This window comes from Morone saxatilis, unplaced genomic scaffold (assembly GCF_004916995.1).
Source record: "Morone saxatilis isolate NCDOM2014 unplaced genomic scaffold, NCSU_SB_2.0 Contig6, whole genome shotgun sequence".
Lineage (NCBI taxonomy): Eukaryota > Metazoa > Chordata > Actinopteri > Moronidae > Morone > Morone saxatilis.
Window position 1 is genome coordinate 7,130,838 of NW_023340206.1, and position 16,879 is coordinate 7,147,716.

General features: G+C 41.4%; 1 protein-coding gene across 2 annotated transcripts in view; it reads right to left on the reverse strand.

Moving 5' to 3' along the window:
* Positions 1-16,879, reverse strand: part of xirp2a (xin actin binding repeat containing 2a) — a 50,117-nt gene that overhangs the window by 18,495 nt on the left and 14,743 nt on the right. Inside the window, exons 2-3 of one of the 2 annotated variants that reach the window (XM_035677460.1) lie at positions 12,189-12,300; positions 1,773-1,930 (exon numbers count right to left, since the gene is read on the reverse strand). In XM_035677460.1, the coding sequence (XP_035533353.1) occupies positions 1,773-1,930; positions 12,189-12,300 (270 nt within the window). Of the gene's footprint in view, positions 1-1,772; positions 1,931-6,147; positions 6,366-12,188; positions 12,301-16,879 lie in introns of those variants that run through there. The other variant, XM_035677461.1, reaches the window with a different exon arrangement.

A 16,879-nucleotide genomic window follows, 5' to 3' on the forward strand; every position in this document is an offset into this window, starting at 1 on the left:
TGTCGTGGTTATTGGTGGTTTTGTGTGCTAAGTCTTTGTAACAAGATATGTGTGTGTGTGTAGCTTTTCCTGCCTGTGTGTTGTTGTGCCTGTTAGGACTGAACAATGTGAACATTTTCACTTCATCACTCTGACTGAAAATATCAGCATGTACGATATAATTAACTGTCTGAAGCATCATTTATATACAGGTCATCTGGTTAAATTAAAACTACTTTTTACAGTTAATGTTGGAATTACATGAATCAATAGTATACTGTTGGATTTACAGTGGCCTTTACGTCCAGTAATGATGTATACCTACATATCGGTTGGTAGAATTTCTCATAATGTGTGTTCAAGATGTATGTGGACTAAAAGGAAGTGTGTTTAAGTGAACAGATAAAGACCAGTGGTGGTGCTGTGGTCGCCCCAGGAGGAGAGGGAAGGGAGGCTGACAGGTTCCACGCTGGCCCAGCTTGGACTTAAGGCTGCTCCTGGCTAATGTCGGGTTTTTAGACAAAATGGGATATCAGAGGCTGCTGTGCCCAGATCTTTACAGAGACCTGCTCCATCAACATCCTCGATGGGTGGACCGAGCCGACAGATCACAGGACGAGATGCAGTCAAAGTGGATGGACACTGTTACATTCCCCCAGACACTAAATCAATGGGTGTATAGTTTACGTAACTGTATATATGGTTTGATTTATTTTCTGTTATTCTATGAATTCAATCATCTTATTCTGTGTGTAGCATGAAGGAACTGGATACTTGCATTTCATTATACAACCTTGTGTTGTGTAAGGATAAATGAATGTCTTCTCTTTACTTTAATAAAAGAACCAATACAACAAAGTCCTGCACTCAAAATCCTACTTGTGTAAAATACTGCAGAAGTACTACCAGCAATTTTATTATTCCTGATTCTGCAGACCTCTGATGATATGATATGGTTGCAACCTAGGGCTCAGGGCCCCCTCCAAAGGGTCCTCAGACAAATCCAAGCAGCTGTGAGATGATTCATGGGAGTGAAAAGAAGACAAAGTTCTGCTACCCAAATGTATATTCCTTTTTTCAGTTTTTTTAGTGAAATATTGGATCATTTTACTCCTGTGAGCCTAAAGCTAGAGCTTATTGGGGAAATGTCTGTTTGGCAGAGCTGCTAACAACTCACAGACATCTGAAACGTCAATACTGACAGACCAGTTTAAACATCAAAGTGGTAGTAAAAAAAAAAACAGATCTCACAAAAAAGTAGCATGAAATGGAACTACTGAAGTAAAGTATATGTAACTCAAAGTCGTACTTGAGTACAGCGCATGAGTAAGTGTAATTAGTTACTTTCCAGCACTGGTAAAAGCTTCAGCATTGGACCTGTCTTTATAAATGATGAAATGAATGGTATGTTGTGCTGAAACAGCAGCCCTATATGACTGTTAGATATCTCCTCCTGACTCCCATTCACGCTCTAGGGGTTTGCTTTTCCCATCCAGCACTGAGCCGTATGACACTTGTGACGAATAATCCTACCATCCCACCAGAGCCCTCTGGCAGCCACCCCCCTCGTTCCTGTCTTCAATAAAGTAGCCTGCAAGCAGGACAGTGCTCAGTAACAGCAGATTTATATTTTGGGAAGAATTAAATGAGAGAAATTTGGTCATAAAAATCAGCAAAGTCACATTGTTAATTTAACAGTTTCCGCCAAACACTTCTCAATCTGCCGTCCTCCAGGCTGCCTGCGTTTCCTGACTGCCATCTCTCGTTACATCCATGTGGAAGTATCGTCTTACCGCAGCCGAGGAGGAACTGCTGGTTTCTTTCTTCGACACGGCGGCCTGATACATCGCCAGCCGCTCTTTCACCGACACCGGCTCGGTCTCCTGGTCCTCTGCGCCCGGGGCCCAGTCCTGGGGATGTCCTGACCTCGATCTACCTGGGCTGCCTGCAGCTACACACAAAAAACAAAAACAAAAAAATAACCCTCTAAGATGTGAATCCCCCACTTCATGCAATTGTCAGACAGAGCTTGCTCGTTAGTAATTGGACTAAGGGACAGTATATTTGAGGTATCTGGAACAAGCTGAGGTGACTGTCTCAACCAGAATCAATGGAATGGATTTTCTATTTTCAGAGAGAACAGCACTGTTACCAAAATATAACATAATCACAGTGGTTTCCTCAATTAAACAGGAGTGAAATAAAAGGAAATAAACACATACATATAGCCAGGTGGTGTCTTTGATGTTTAAAATATGAAATTTTCAACCTTTTTCTAATCATAACTACTTAGAATCCTTGATAAACATAGCGAAATAGACACTGTGGATATTTTCACCAAGAAATGTCCAGAGGCAAGCAATCCCTAACAAATATCGACACAAAACCAAAGTGCAATACTCATTAATCACAAAGCACTACTTTATACTTCATATTGCTCAGCACATCCCTGCAGACAGCCAATTAGAGAAGACCACTCATTTTACATTTGACTTTTCTGTGCTACAAAGCATCATTAGGAAACAGAGAAGGCTCCATTAAGACTCAGCATACACCCACACTGGACCTTTTAGCACTTGGCATGTTCTCTCTCTCCGGGCAACAATACTGTGGGAAGAAGGAGGACCCTAAATAGAAATTATTCTCTCTCATTATGCGCTCACGCTGTAACCTTTTGACATTTTGAAATGTGATTTCACACTTGACGCTAGCATATTTTTTTCTGCATCCATGCATGTGTACTAGTATTACTTTGGCTCAGATTAGAAGTCAGTGTAAGATCTGCTTCAATAATGTTTATTTGAAAAGCCTTATAGCAGTTGCTTATGGATGCTGTGAAGGTGTCCTTGGTGCTATAGTAGAAAAGAGATTAGTGACAGTGCTTAGTGGTATAGTACATACCGTTCATGCTTTGTTGTACAAATTGAGCTATCTTTGCACTCCCCTCAGCCTACTTATAGTGTATCTATGACTGCACTGGCTTGATAAAGCCCACTGATGGTATCTACATCATCAAAATGAAGAAATCAAACACCCACTGGTTTGACCTCTGTATCTGGTGGGTAAAACCACATTGGTTTCCCCTCATAAATCCAAGGGTCTTAAAATGGGGGCCCAGTCACACCAGCATTGACTGAATCACATGAGAGCAAATCTGCACAAATGTTTTGTGCTGTTCACACAACACTATTTGTTAATAGTGTTGTGTAATAAGAGTGTTTTGCCCCTTCCGTATTCCTATTTAAATTTTATCTCAACAAATAGAAAAAGAGACTCTCCCAGATTATGGGAGGTTTAAATTTGGGCTGCCAGTTGAAAAGAAATAATGTTTTTCATGTTGTTTGACATGGTGGACGGCTTATTAGCCCCAAGCTACGATTGCTGTGGAATTATCTCCATGAATCAGAGCTGTGGCAGTTTTGTTGTTACATTTTTGAATCACTTTTTGAACAAAAGTGAATTTATTAAAGATGCAAATTGTAAATCCATACTCATTGGCATCTCTCCGCTATTAGCAGCACACATAACAGAATTTTAGCTTGGGGTGCTTAACTTCTGCCCTGAAAAATTGAGAACGTTTGTTGATCCTGTCTTGATAGCTGACCTTTCAGGAAACAAAGAGCTGGACAGTCTAAAATGCTATGATAATTGTTGCTTATTAGTTGTGTTGCATCATCTGTCGTAGTATAAACTTATCCACTAAAAGAGGAATGGATTGCAGACAGTTACGACACAGAAGCTGATTGTACAAATACAACTTGTGGATTTATTGGCCCATTAGCGACCAAGCTAACGATCTTGTTAACTGTCAGTTAGCAATCTCATTAGCTGCTTGTGAGAGTTTTCTTTTCCTTCTTCAATAACTCTAAATGGAATGAAATGATGAAGTAAAATCCTGAGAAATAAATGCCAAGTGGGTAAACGGCACAAGTGCAGAGGAAATAAATTTAAGCTTGGGGAGCTATTGTGAGTTGTGCTATTGTGTATTATGTTCCTGGGTGGAGAGTGTGTTTGCCATTAGCTCCCCAGCTATGGCTGTTTACCAACTAGCAAGTCACCAAGCCCCCTTAACCAAATATTTCATAACAATCCACGGTGCCACGTGTGCCACGTACTGGTGTGCGCAGGCCTTAATACAGATGCCATATGACAAGAACATGCTCCCCTTCTCATCCCACCAAATTTAGCTTTCTGCTACGTCCGGCATGTTAGTGTAACCAATAACTTGTCAGGGAGAGAAATAGGCTGCCGGAGACAGCAGCATCTGAAAATAAACATGGTGTTTTACCCGCAGCATCCTATAAATATGGGTCAGAAATCCTACACCTGAGGCTGCAGTGTAACCTAATACTGGCTTGATGACAGAAACACAAGGATAATGCTCTCATTTATCACCCGAGATAACTGTTGAAGTCATAGTCTAGAGCTGTCAGAGAAGCAGCGACATGGGGGTTTTGATGCCTGAGAGCGGTGACAACAGTGCTTCAGATATCTCTGGCTTCTGGGAAGGGTATGCCGTATACAAAGCTGACATAGCATGGAGGTGAGGTAACCGGGGTCCTGGGAAGTGGGGGTGGGGGCTGACTGGAGGAAAAAAATAAGCCCATCCTTTTTATAAACCGGCTCTGTCTGCAGCGTCATGTTCCCCCGTGACAGGGAGATTTATGGAGTGGAAGTGTATGTGAGAAAGAAATAAAAGGAAAGAAATAAAACAAAGTAGAGGCAAAACTGAAGAACTTCTAATAAGATAGAATACTTTCAAAGATTTGAAAGTTGTTTCACCATCTCCCTATGCCGCTGCTAATTAGTACTGGCACCAACGGATGTTTAATTAGCAATAATAATAGCTTTCAAACAAGATGCTCAAACATAATGAGGGCCAAGACTCTGTTTCCAGTGTAGGAAGAAACTTTTTCAAATCCTTACACTTGTAACCTGTGTCATTTGTACTTTTGACGGAGCGCCTATTGGACTGCTTAGAGGCATATTTACCACCACACAGACTATTATTTTCTTCCTCTCAGAGTATTAGCTTCTTATCTCTTCAATGCCACAGCGGCAGCACAAGTGATGGCGCCGGGCAAGGGGGGAGGGGGCGGTAATGGAAGTGGGAGAGGCCGGGAAAAGTCAACAGGGAAGGCTATGCTGCTGCCGGTACGCACGACTCAGCGGCTATATCGAGTCGAGCCGAGGGCCATTGACCTCCCTGTCACTGGCTCCACGCTGCTGCCTGCGCTAAAGCGATCAGAGGTGAGGTGCTGCACCTCCGGCTAGCGGGGAAGTGAGGAGGTGAAGGGCGGCATGGGGTGCCGGGGCAAGAGAAGAGAGAGGAGAATGTGTCCAGGAAAGAGAGAGGGAAAAGAACAAGAGAGTAATTTTCGGGGGAAGGGTGCGAGAGAAGGCAGCATGGCTCCGTGGCTCAAAGCTAAATCAAGGCCCATAGATCTGTGTCAAGCAGAGGCCGTCCGCTAATCACAGATGTGTCACCCCCTTTTCTGCCCTCTCTTCACAACAGAAGCCTTAAGCAACCCAATTTTCTGTTCATTACTTACTGACCAAAGCTTTTGGCTGGCGAGGTTTGACAGGAGAGCCAAATCGAGCTACACTAATTGAAATGTCAGCCATGGAGGGCGATTTCTTCCTTACCAACGAAAGCAAAACAGGCACAATAATTGAGCTGTCAAATCTATCAAAATAACTTCTTTACGTGGAGACTGGATTGCCCTCCGGTGCTTCCTTATGCTAGGCTAAGCACTTTGTCTCCGATTTGCTAAGCTTTCAGAATACCCCAGATCAGATTGCTGCTGGTTACGTCTGGTGGAAGGAAACAGGAAGGGCTCATGCATGTTTTATGATGATGCACAAATCCTAGTGGAATCACAGAAACCTATTGCGATCACGTCTCATTCTTTATGAAGCCACGGCATCGGATGTTCCAACACAATACAGCTTCATTTCATCTTATTTCCAATTTTACAGCAAAGATTCCTCATGTCAGCGAAGCCCAGGCACATCAAACCAATTCATTAACGGCTAAAATGTCATCTAGCGTTTCCAATCTGGCTCCTTCCACTTGTGCTTCGGTGGAAAATCACTTTAAAAGAGCTGTGCTGGCGGTTCAACTTATGTTGATACACGAGTCTGCCCTGAAATGCGTACATCTCTTACCTTCTTTGAGTGTGTAGGTTGCTCTGTACGTCAATACGCAATAGAATCCAACAGAATAGAAAAGGCCCTTGGATCTCCGGGAAATCAAACGGGCTTAGTTGCCCAGCCTTAACCCAACAGAGAAAGCAAATCCCGGGCAGAAAGAGACAGTGAGGCTTGGAGACCAGCTCCAGCAGTGTGCTCCAAAGCTCAGTGAGGCCCAGGCATCCAGTGACAGCTGATTTTATTTTAGAAGTCCCCCTTGGTAAAAAATAGGATGGACTTGGGGGAGAGGGTAGGTGGATGTGGGTTGGCTTTTTTCAGTATCGAGTGTCGAGGTACCCAACATGCCCCTAACCTTATGTCACAGTAGTCTTATAGACACAGACGTCCCCACAGTGTGAGTTAAAAAACAGACACTAAGTATATCCTTCATTTAAGCGGCAGAGAGCAGTGAGACGCTTGGCATTTGAAATCACTGCTTGTTAGCATGGTAAATATCATGGCATTTCATGATTCAGCATGCGCAGTGGAGATAGCATTCATACACACTGCTTCATAGACAACTTACACAAACACAACTACAGCCAAACACTGGGGAAGTGAGAGGGCATATTCTGTTCATGTACCCGACAACAAAACAAAAGTCATATGATCCACAGATTGTCCTTGAAGATAGTTATATATCATACGTTTTAGGAAATAGGTTATTTTCGTTCTTTCTGAGAGATAGATGAGAAGATTGATACTACCTTCATGTTTGTATGCTAAATATAGAGATAGAGCCAGGACAGGATTAGCCAAGCTTAGCATAAAGACTGGAAAGCCACAAGTCTGTCTTTGTCAAATGTGCAAAAGATATACCCAAACCCTGAAGCTCACAAAACAAATTATATCTTATTTATTCAATCAGTACACAAACAGACATGTAAAAACAACAAGCTGTAGTTTTACAGAAAAAGTAATGTGCTGGAACTATTTCTTGCCCACCAGTAGTCCCGTTGTTCACCAAAAACTAGAACTTTTCTGAGCTTCAGAGGTGCTGACAGGCATGTTTTTTAACTTTGGAATGAGCCACGCTAGCTGTTTCCCCCTACTTGCAGTCTTTAGGCTAAGCTAAGCTAATGGGCTGCTGGTTTTAGCTCCATGTTTAGCATACAGACATGATAGTAATATTGATCTTCTCATCTAACTCACGACAGAAAAATGAATGAACATGTTTTCCAAAATGTCAACTAGTCTTTTAAAATAGATGGCTGGTAATGAAATTGACATGTCCAGGTCATACTAATGCCTGCATATGTGCATTATTGATTCATGTGCTCAACATAACTTATCAGGGAATGGTTATATTTACACTATTTCTAAATCAATGTTTTCTCTCAGACAGTATTTTCCCCAGAGAAACATTGATAGCATGTGCAATGTGTTAAAAAATCAGCTGTTTTATAGAACTGAGATACATGCTTGTTATGCCCCCTTCCAGTTAAATATTTCCTGTAAAAGCTGCTCAACTTTGGATTTTTTCAACGTAGTGAATGATTTAAGACATTCTGCCAAGAGGACTTGAGTGTACCTTTTTCAGTGAAACCTTTGGTTCATCTAAAAACCCATCTTGTACACTTTACGCCTGCCATCAAGATGCCTTTGAACTTTTTTCAAAGACAGCTCCTCAGATGGACAGCGAGGCATTTCAACCAACGCAAAGTGGGAGACTTCAGTGCCTGCTGTGCAGAGGCCCAAGAGAATTGAGCTAGGAACGTTTAACGATTAAGGCACACTCAAGTAGGTAATCAGTGGACAATAGGAAATCATATTATTATCCTTTCTTTCTGTATGTTTCTGTCTTTTTCCTTCTTTCTTGAACATACATCACCCTGAAGCAATGGCAAAGGTCCTCTTTTAAACCTGTGACCTTATGTGTGTCTCTCATCAGCCCGGGGCCCTTTCATTCATTCTTATTCAACCTACTTCCTTCTTGACAATAGAGAGACTCTAGCTTATATAACCCTGGAATCATTTATGTCTATTCTCTCAATGTTATTTGCTGTGATCATGACTGTTTAGCAAACTCATATAGAAAACACTAGATGTTGACTGGGAGCCCACCCATGAGGTGCCGTTGGCAGCACATCGACTAGAGAAAAGCATGGTTATCAGCCTTGTGGAGAAGCTGCACTCTGCTGATAATCCCACTGAAATTGCACATGGATTTCCTGTTCCTAAAGTGGAAAATAAACATACTCCTGTAGAATACCTAATGAAGGGGCCTGAGAATATCCCCAATCTGAAATCCAGAGTGAGTCAACATTTAAGTGGGTTTTAAACTAAAATAATATTCAGAATATAAAGTGCTGCATGCGATTAACACTTTAAATTTGTCAATAAAGAGATTTACTGTTCCATGTTGTATAATAGTAAGTCTAATATACTGTAACTGGGTTAGATAGGGATGTGCTAATCAATGTTAATGACTCAAGAAGTATTTCACTGGGTGTTTCTGTCTGTGAGAACACAATGTCAAGATGTTCCCAATCAAACGATTTTATTTTTAGCTAGTCAGTGTTGGAGAATGGTGCTATCTCTAAGTAGACAAGGTTACACATGTTTCTCTTTTTTCTCTCTCTGTTTCTCTTTTTCTAACAAACCAGTTAAATGTTCTCTTAAAAAAGTAAAGCGAATATATATGTTCATATATATATATTTTTTTCTTACTTTTTTACAAAAATGTATATACTATTTGCAACTGCAGACATTCTCTTGAAATGGAGTAAGTGCCGGTCCCTATGTGATGTTGCATTAAGAGTGTTGCATGATGGGTGTTTGTAGCATTAATATTGCTAAGCTAGGAAGTTTCTTTATGTCCATTTATAGTTAGTCAGCCCTTAAAGTCTTTAGGAAACACAGTTTAAATCGGCTTACAACTTGTGTCTTGCTTCCTGATAAGTGAAAACAAAGCATATTAGCTTATATTGAAAATATACTGAAGCTGCATAAATGTGCCCTTTGGCAGAAGGTGGTTTGGCCTTGTATGGCTAGAGTCATTAAAACATTCACAAAGGCTACTTTTTAAACAATAACTGACACTGAACCTTTCAACTTTAAAGGAGAACAAGGAAGATAAGGGGTAAAAAAACAAGGAACAATGATCTTTCACAGGTCCTCACAGAAAGGAACTTCCCCTTAGATAGCTGGATCAGCAGTAGGAGTTTAGACAAACAGTTTTTATACTGATAAACAATTAGACAAAATGTGTTAATTGAGCTTTTTAACTTTGGACAGAGCCCCGCTAGCCACTTCCCCATGTATAACTTTTTCTGAACAGCGGCCAATTTAGCCACAAGCAGATATTGTGAGATAAAGGCATATTTCCCTTAATTTCCCAAGATTTTCTCGAGTCATTTGCTTTAAAGACAACAACGGTACATCCTGGCGACAAAGGATTTCTGAATAATTGCAAGGTTCCTGTTTGGAGTCCGGCTGGGGACCTTGTTGCATGTCATGCCCAATATCTCTCTCCCCTTATTTCCTGTTAGCTCTCTACTGCATATTATCTGAAAAATACAGGCTTTAAAACAAAAAGACAACATAATTAGACCATGAATGGGACCACAAGCATAAAAAACAAGCATGTCTCCTGGCGAGCTATGTTGTGTTCAATTCTCTTTTTATTATTGTGATATCACCATTGAAATACTTGTTTGTGACAGTCATACAAGTCGTAAAGTCTTTGCAATGTCAGATACACAGCAGGAACATCTATCTAAAGTCTGCTAACTAAAGCTAACTAACATTAGCTATCACAAGCTCTTGCTCATACCAGACCGACTAAAAGTGAAGCAGCCAAACCCCTGAGTGTGTTAAATTGAGTAAGGGTGTGTTTTATTGCTCATATATTCCAATTTTCTACTTTGACAGGGGGACTAAGTTTGCTCCTCTTTTCAAATCTCTAACTTTAAAGATTAAATATAGCATAAAAGACACAATAAACAGAATAAATATCATTACAATTATCTTGGATAAACAGTCAATGTGAAACCAAGGATATTATTCATAATAAAACACTCAAGATTATAAGAATTTATTTGCTCTGCAAGGTTAAGAAACTCTATTTTTAAATGTCAAGGATTTCAGAGCACAACCACCTTACACATTTCCATGCATACTAAACTAGTAACTAGTATGTATGGAAATATATTGATTCACCTGGAGGAACCAATCAATACACAATATAGTCAAATCTCAATTTTCAATTTCCAAACATCAATCATGCCCTCAGGGATAATTTGTGTCCCATAATAATTACTGAGGGGACATCTGAAATTGATAAAATGAAAAAAATAATCTTTGTTTTTCCTGAGGATAATATTATAAAGACATCATCATTTGGCATGCAAATCTGGGAGGAGATTAATTAAAACAAAAACAGTCTTTTGGAAAATCCAGTTCCAACTGGCAGCATTTCCACACTTTGAAAAATTGTCTTGGGCCGAGTGTGTCTGACAAGTTTAATCAGCCAAGAATTAATATAAATATATACACACACAACTTTCAAATAAATAATAAAAAGCATTCCTATTTAAGTCCCACTATTGTTTGTGTCACAAAGCCAGTCACTGTTTCATGGTGGTGATTCTGGTGTAATACGAGAGGAAATAAGTAAACAAGGATGCCTTTTTAGAAAGAGCAGCAGCAAGGAGATTTAGAGGTGAGCTTTGCATCTGTTTAAAGCGCAGTTACTCCGACGCTGCTGCTTTATTTAAACGTTGCGGCTTTGCAGAGAACAGCTCCTGTAGGCCCCCTGCCACCGCTGTCAGTCATTTGACCTGGCAGATTATGCGGTGTTTGCGTGTCAGCTTGTCAGCAAAGACAAAAGCCGTCGCTCAGTCAGGACAACAGGAACGCAGAGGATCGACGAGAAGCTCCAATTTTAGACACAGCGCGGAGATTTAGAGACTCGCAGGGTGACACGAAAGCCTGACTGATCTCAGGTAGAGATGGAGAGGCTCTCAGTCTGCGTGTGTGAATATGTTGAGTGTGAGCATGCATGATTGAGTTCACACGTGTGTGCATGCGTGTGTTTAACACCTTGATACCAGTTTGAGACTTGTCACCACTTTAGATTCTCACTCTTTAAAATCACCACCTCTTTGGGTTTTTTTTTTCAATTTTCCATTTGCACTGGCATGCAATATGAAGATGTGTTATATGGAGGACAAAGAGGACACTGGGCCTTTTTCACAACAGTCATTTTGACATGAAATAGTAGGGTAAACACAGGTGTACGAATTATACTACTTAAGGCTCTGTTCCATTTCGCCAAGTGTGTCCTACCATAGAAAAGTGACATTTCTAGAGACACATCTTAGTGTGTTTGTGCACGAAAGCTAGTACAGCCTCGCTGCTTATACGCCCGTAGACTCTTGCTCTTGTTTTAATTAGGACATGTAAGGGCAATGTTTTGCTCTACATGTAAAGTTTTACAGTTGTACTTTGAAGTGTTTAATCCCAATTTCTGAATCTTTCATTTTTTCCACTACCCACAGAAGTAACATTCACTCTGTACCCAACATACTGCGATACCTGAGAGGTCAGTGCTTTAAAACTTGCTCACTTTTGTTTATGTTTGATCCTCACAGAGTTAAAAAACATGGACTGTACCTTGCACTGTAAGCTCTATCTGTGTGTACACCATTATCAGCGTCAGTGGAAAACAAACTGGAGGTAGCTGCCACGGCTTTGCTATCACAGTAATGGAAGCACAGTATCTAGTGAGCTTCCAGCTTCCCATTAAAAACCTGCCAGGGAGGCAGCCTTATCTGGCCGTGAACAATCTAGTTTTCACAAGCCGCTTTCCACCAAATGTTTATCTTATAGAACAAATGGGACACCACATTGCATTAACCATCCCGTAGCCTCAGTTGTGTGTTTGAGTACTGTAACCATGACACGATGAAAGAGCTAGGCCTCCTGTCATATGTTACAACACATCAGAGGTTGCCTCAAAGCGTTTTAACTTTAAAAGTACAATTCCCAAGTGCAAAACAAAAAAAAATACTCACAAAGAGCGGCATCTGTAGGTGAGGCCATGGTCTGATCTGTTGATGAGTCAGCCTGTGTGAGACTACTGGATGTCAATCTTTTGGACGGGGAGGTGTGGACAGTTGTCACTTCCTGGTTGAGTGAGAGAGAGAGAGAGAGCTATCAGAGAAAACACCTGTGCTTTTTCAACAGGGAGATGGAGAGGTGACGCTACGGGTCACCAAAACCAGCTGGCTGTGCCCAAATCGCCTGTATGCACCCTGGCATGGATGCACACGAACACACACCCCTCTCACACACAGAAAAAACAGAGCGTACACATACTACCACACATACCTGAAGTATGAAAAATGATACAGTCAAGCGTCTGGTGACATTTAAGCTCTGGATTCCAGTGAAACTTTGTTGCTGTCGTCTGGTCTGCACACATGAACACACACACACACACACTCACTCATATATCTGTGAGTGTAAAGAGAGACGACCTTGAACACAATGTGAACAGCAGGCATTGACTGGAAAGTTAGTGCAAACAGACTTAGTTGAATTTTAATAGAGCCACTCTAGCTGTAACTAAAGGTGTTTTCACAGGCTTCTATTGATAAACGGTACAACGCTGGTAAATGGCAGGTCCTTGGTGCATACAGGCTTGTTTTTCCCCTTCAAGCATTTTGTCAAAACTTAGAAGTCAGCCGGTGCAACACGTCTATTCAGTTGCAAATCATCCCCGCGGGGAACAAACACACCTGTGTCTGTGTGTGTGTAGGCGTGTGTGTCAAATGTGGGGGTGTGTTTTTTTGATTTGCAAATCAAATGTATTCCCAATAGCGTTTTTGCGACAGCTTCTTGCCGGGCGTCAACACGGAGTGACAACAGACTCTGCACACGGCATTACCACGTGGCACACACACACATACAAACACACAAACCTGTCTAGCTTGGTCTCTCTTGCTTCTCTCTGTAGAAGGTGTCAACCATAATTTCAGAAATGCACCGAAGTACGAAACATTGTCCTCAAAAATCCCATTTAGCAAATCCCAGAAAGACATGCATGGTAATTTGCATACTTCCCTGCAGTATTACACACACACACACACACACACACACACAAACTGTGGAAAAACAGGGTTGTAAACATAATATCTCCCTTTCCTTCGCTGTCATTCTCTCTCTCTTGCTGAAGTAGCACTCACATCGAATGAAGCTCAAATCAGGGAGCTGCGAGGAGCAAAAGCACTCGGTCTAAACCGGCTCCTAACCGCAGCTCCCTAGTGCTCTGTGTTTGACTGCTGATATTAAACAGAGTATTTTGTCTACAAAGGAGTGTTACTTTGCTCAGGGGATGATTAAGTGCACAAGTGGTAAGGGTGTTTTGTGTGACAAATGTGTGTGCGAGTGATTTTGTGGAGTTCATTACAGCTGGTTGCAGAAGGGAAAGTCAACGAATGAGAGCCATTAAAGGGATTCAAACATTTATCTCTTGTTGGTTGTCAGATGGGTTTGTTTATACTTCACTTAAAGCCAAGGTCAGCAGTAAATTATGCATTTAGTACATGTGGTGTGTAGGTGTGAACACATTTTGAGAGATTTTCTCTGTTGTGTACCATAATAGATGGTTTTCAGTTGCATCACAGCAGATGGAACAGTATTGACTCTCACTGAATAATTGGCTGTGTGCCAAGTGTGAACCTATCAGGATGTCACCCATTGGTTTGTGGAGTACCATTTTAAAGTTCAAGTTTGGCCTTATAGTCGTCGCTATGTCGGTTTTTGCAGCAAGCAGTGGCAACGTAAGTGCAGCGAGTTGCGCTGCACTTAGTTTCGACTCATCTAGAGCGGGAAACAATGGCGGCTCTTCCGGTCAAACACGTTCTTGTATTACACATAAACAGTGCACTGAAATAGTACTTAAAAAAGTGAGAATTTGGAAATGCAGTGAATGAATGAATGGACAGACTAACTGACAAACTTGTCACTGTCAATGGAACAGGTATACACACTTTCACCTTTTAGATGTGGTTGGATGATAAGTCATATGAACTTGTTTTGAGCATTACCTCAACCTTAAAAGCAGCATATTCAATGAAAACGACAGGACCCAGGAAAGCCCCCTGGGGAACGCCACAAAATATTTACTCTTTATAAACTCCACAAGTAGCCTCGACCCATTCTATATGTCAATATATAGTGTGTGTCTAACCTGAGATTATCACCTCACAATAAGGAGAGTCTAATTGTCTATACAAATTGCAGTCTCAGAGGAAAGACTGAAATTAGAATTGAAGCCAGTAAAATCTGAGAGTAAACAAGTTATTCATGATATTTTCTTATTTAGGCCATACAAAAGCAATTTTCAAAAGCCAAAGAAAAACAGCCAGTTTACAAGGACACATTGAAAATGTGTGGCCATTCTGCTGACAATAACCAATGAACCTCTTTACAAAGCTGGTCGAGGTCACAGAGAGAGCTTCAGTGAACACAGTACAACAAAAAACAGCATCAACTGCAGTACATTAGAACGGGACAGTGTATTCATTTTCAATTCAGTTGCATTTCTCAGATTGAACATAATATCAGACATGAGGAAAAGCACTGGCTTATTAAGTTGGTTGTCAGTTGATTCTAAAGACATCACATCGGTGATTGGTCCTGTCCCTAAAAAGATGCAATTTTAAGGAGTTCGCCATGTATTTTGTGATATGATCCCACTAATCAGATGTGAGGACCGCAGTTATCCATTTTATGGAATATAATAACTGAATGAACAGCAGCAGTGCCACAGCTCAATGTCTCGTGCAACCGTCACAAAGTGCTATCTAGCTTCGAGTCCCTGCCATATGTTCTCTTTGGCACAGGCTGCCACAGAGAAAGAGGAGAGGGAGGGGGGTAGTGGTAGTGGCAGTGGGGGGTTGTCTCTGCATCTCCAACAGACTGACAGAGTTAATAAGGGACAGTGCTTGTGGAAATCTGTCGAAATGTTGTCGGCCTGTTGCGAGAGATAATCCCTGTGAGAGAAAAAAAAAAATCACTAGATCCTCAGCTAAAGAAATCAATGCAGGCCATCTGGGACTATTTCATGTGTGACAGACGCCTACAAAGAGGCCAGTCGGACCCGTGATGGCGAAACCATGGTAACGAAAAATAGTAATACACGCACTGCTAGCCTGGGGAGGTGACACCACGACACCTCCACCTTCGCATTGGTGCCTATTAGAGGGAGACATCACCAGAGCATAGACCGATCCAGGAAACTCTGAGTTGGCACACGTGCCTCTACTTTGCAATTTTACGCTGATTGTCTGATGTCAGCTGTTGACATTTTCGTCCTCTAACAAGCGGTGCTCCTACTAGTAGGACTTTAATGACATGCTGTGGTCCACGAAGGGTCTCTGCGGAGAGCTGTCCGCCTCTCTCTACTCAAATGTTCTCTATCTGTCCTCCCCCTCTCCCCTCATGTGGCATCGTCTGTTTAAAAAATGTCAGTCTTAATAAGTCAATTAGTCAAGAACTGAGTCCAAAGATTTTTTTTTTCTCTCAACTCAAGTGCGAGAACGGGTGAGATAATGTCAGCTGTAAGGATGTAACCGTTTCTTACATGGAATGACATTGTTTTAACCTTAATTAAGGAGGATGTGAGAAAGTAGACCGGATTTAAACCTTCAAAGCTTTCTTTTGTATTATTAACACACAACTACTTCTGCTACTTTTTGAATGTATAAATGGGTGCAACACTATGGATAAGCTGTTGTTGACTGCAACTAACTGAACATCGCTCATGATGGTTCATCCAATCATGTCATTCACTCAAGGATATAGCGAGTGACATGGAATTTGGAAAATGGATTATAATCAATAAAATTCGGTGCAAACGCAAGTGGTTATGATGAGTTTGAATGAAGAAACCACACTGCCAAAACTAAGAGCTGCTATCCGTCTCTCCTGCACCTGACTGCTTTGGACTCAAATAGCTCGGAAATGGCCCAGAGTGCTTTAGCTGGAGTTGGTGAAGCTGCAGTAGCATTTCAAATCGATAAGGTCCTCCGGTCCAATATCAGATGTGACATTTTGGAGGAGAAAGGGCACCTACCTTCACGGGTTGTACTTCTTAAACATTTTTGAAATCTTATTTTTGGATTGCTCTGTTCCTATCCCCTTCCATCTCTCTTTTTTTATTTTCCTTTCTCTGTCTTCCCCGTCCTTCTGTCTTTCTGTCTTTCTATCTTCCTTTCTCTTTCGTTTTTTGTGTTGAGACAGCTCCCTGGCCTGCTTAAGTGTGTCTGCAGTATGCTTGTTGGCCATATTATCTTGCAGGGGAATGATGCGCTTGGTTGTGGCGAAAGTGAAACTGGGAGCACCTGGGACAATGCTCTGAAGATCTATAAAAGCATCCATTTCAGCCATCATGAGGAGATGCTCTCCATCCACTTTTTTTATTTGTATTTCTTTGCTCTGAACCCATTAGTACACCACATGTCCTCTTGGCCTTTTTAGCAAATGAAACAGTTAATGTAATGCCTATGACAGTTTCTCTGGAGTGGCACTGTAGTTCTGGCTGGTGAAAGTGAAGTGACTGAAGGGACCTGCCAAGAAAAGAAGTCTCAAATGACGCACTGTTTGGGTACTTCATTTTAAATTACAGTATTCCTTTGTCGGCAAATGGTGCATGAGTGAATCCGCCCATGTGGACACTGTATTTACACATACAGCCACA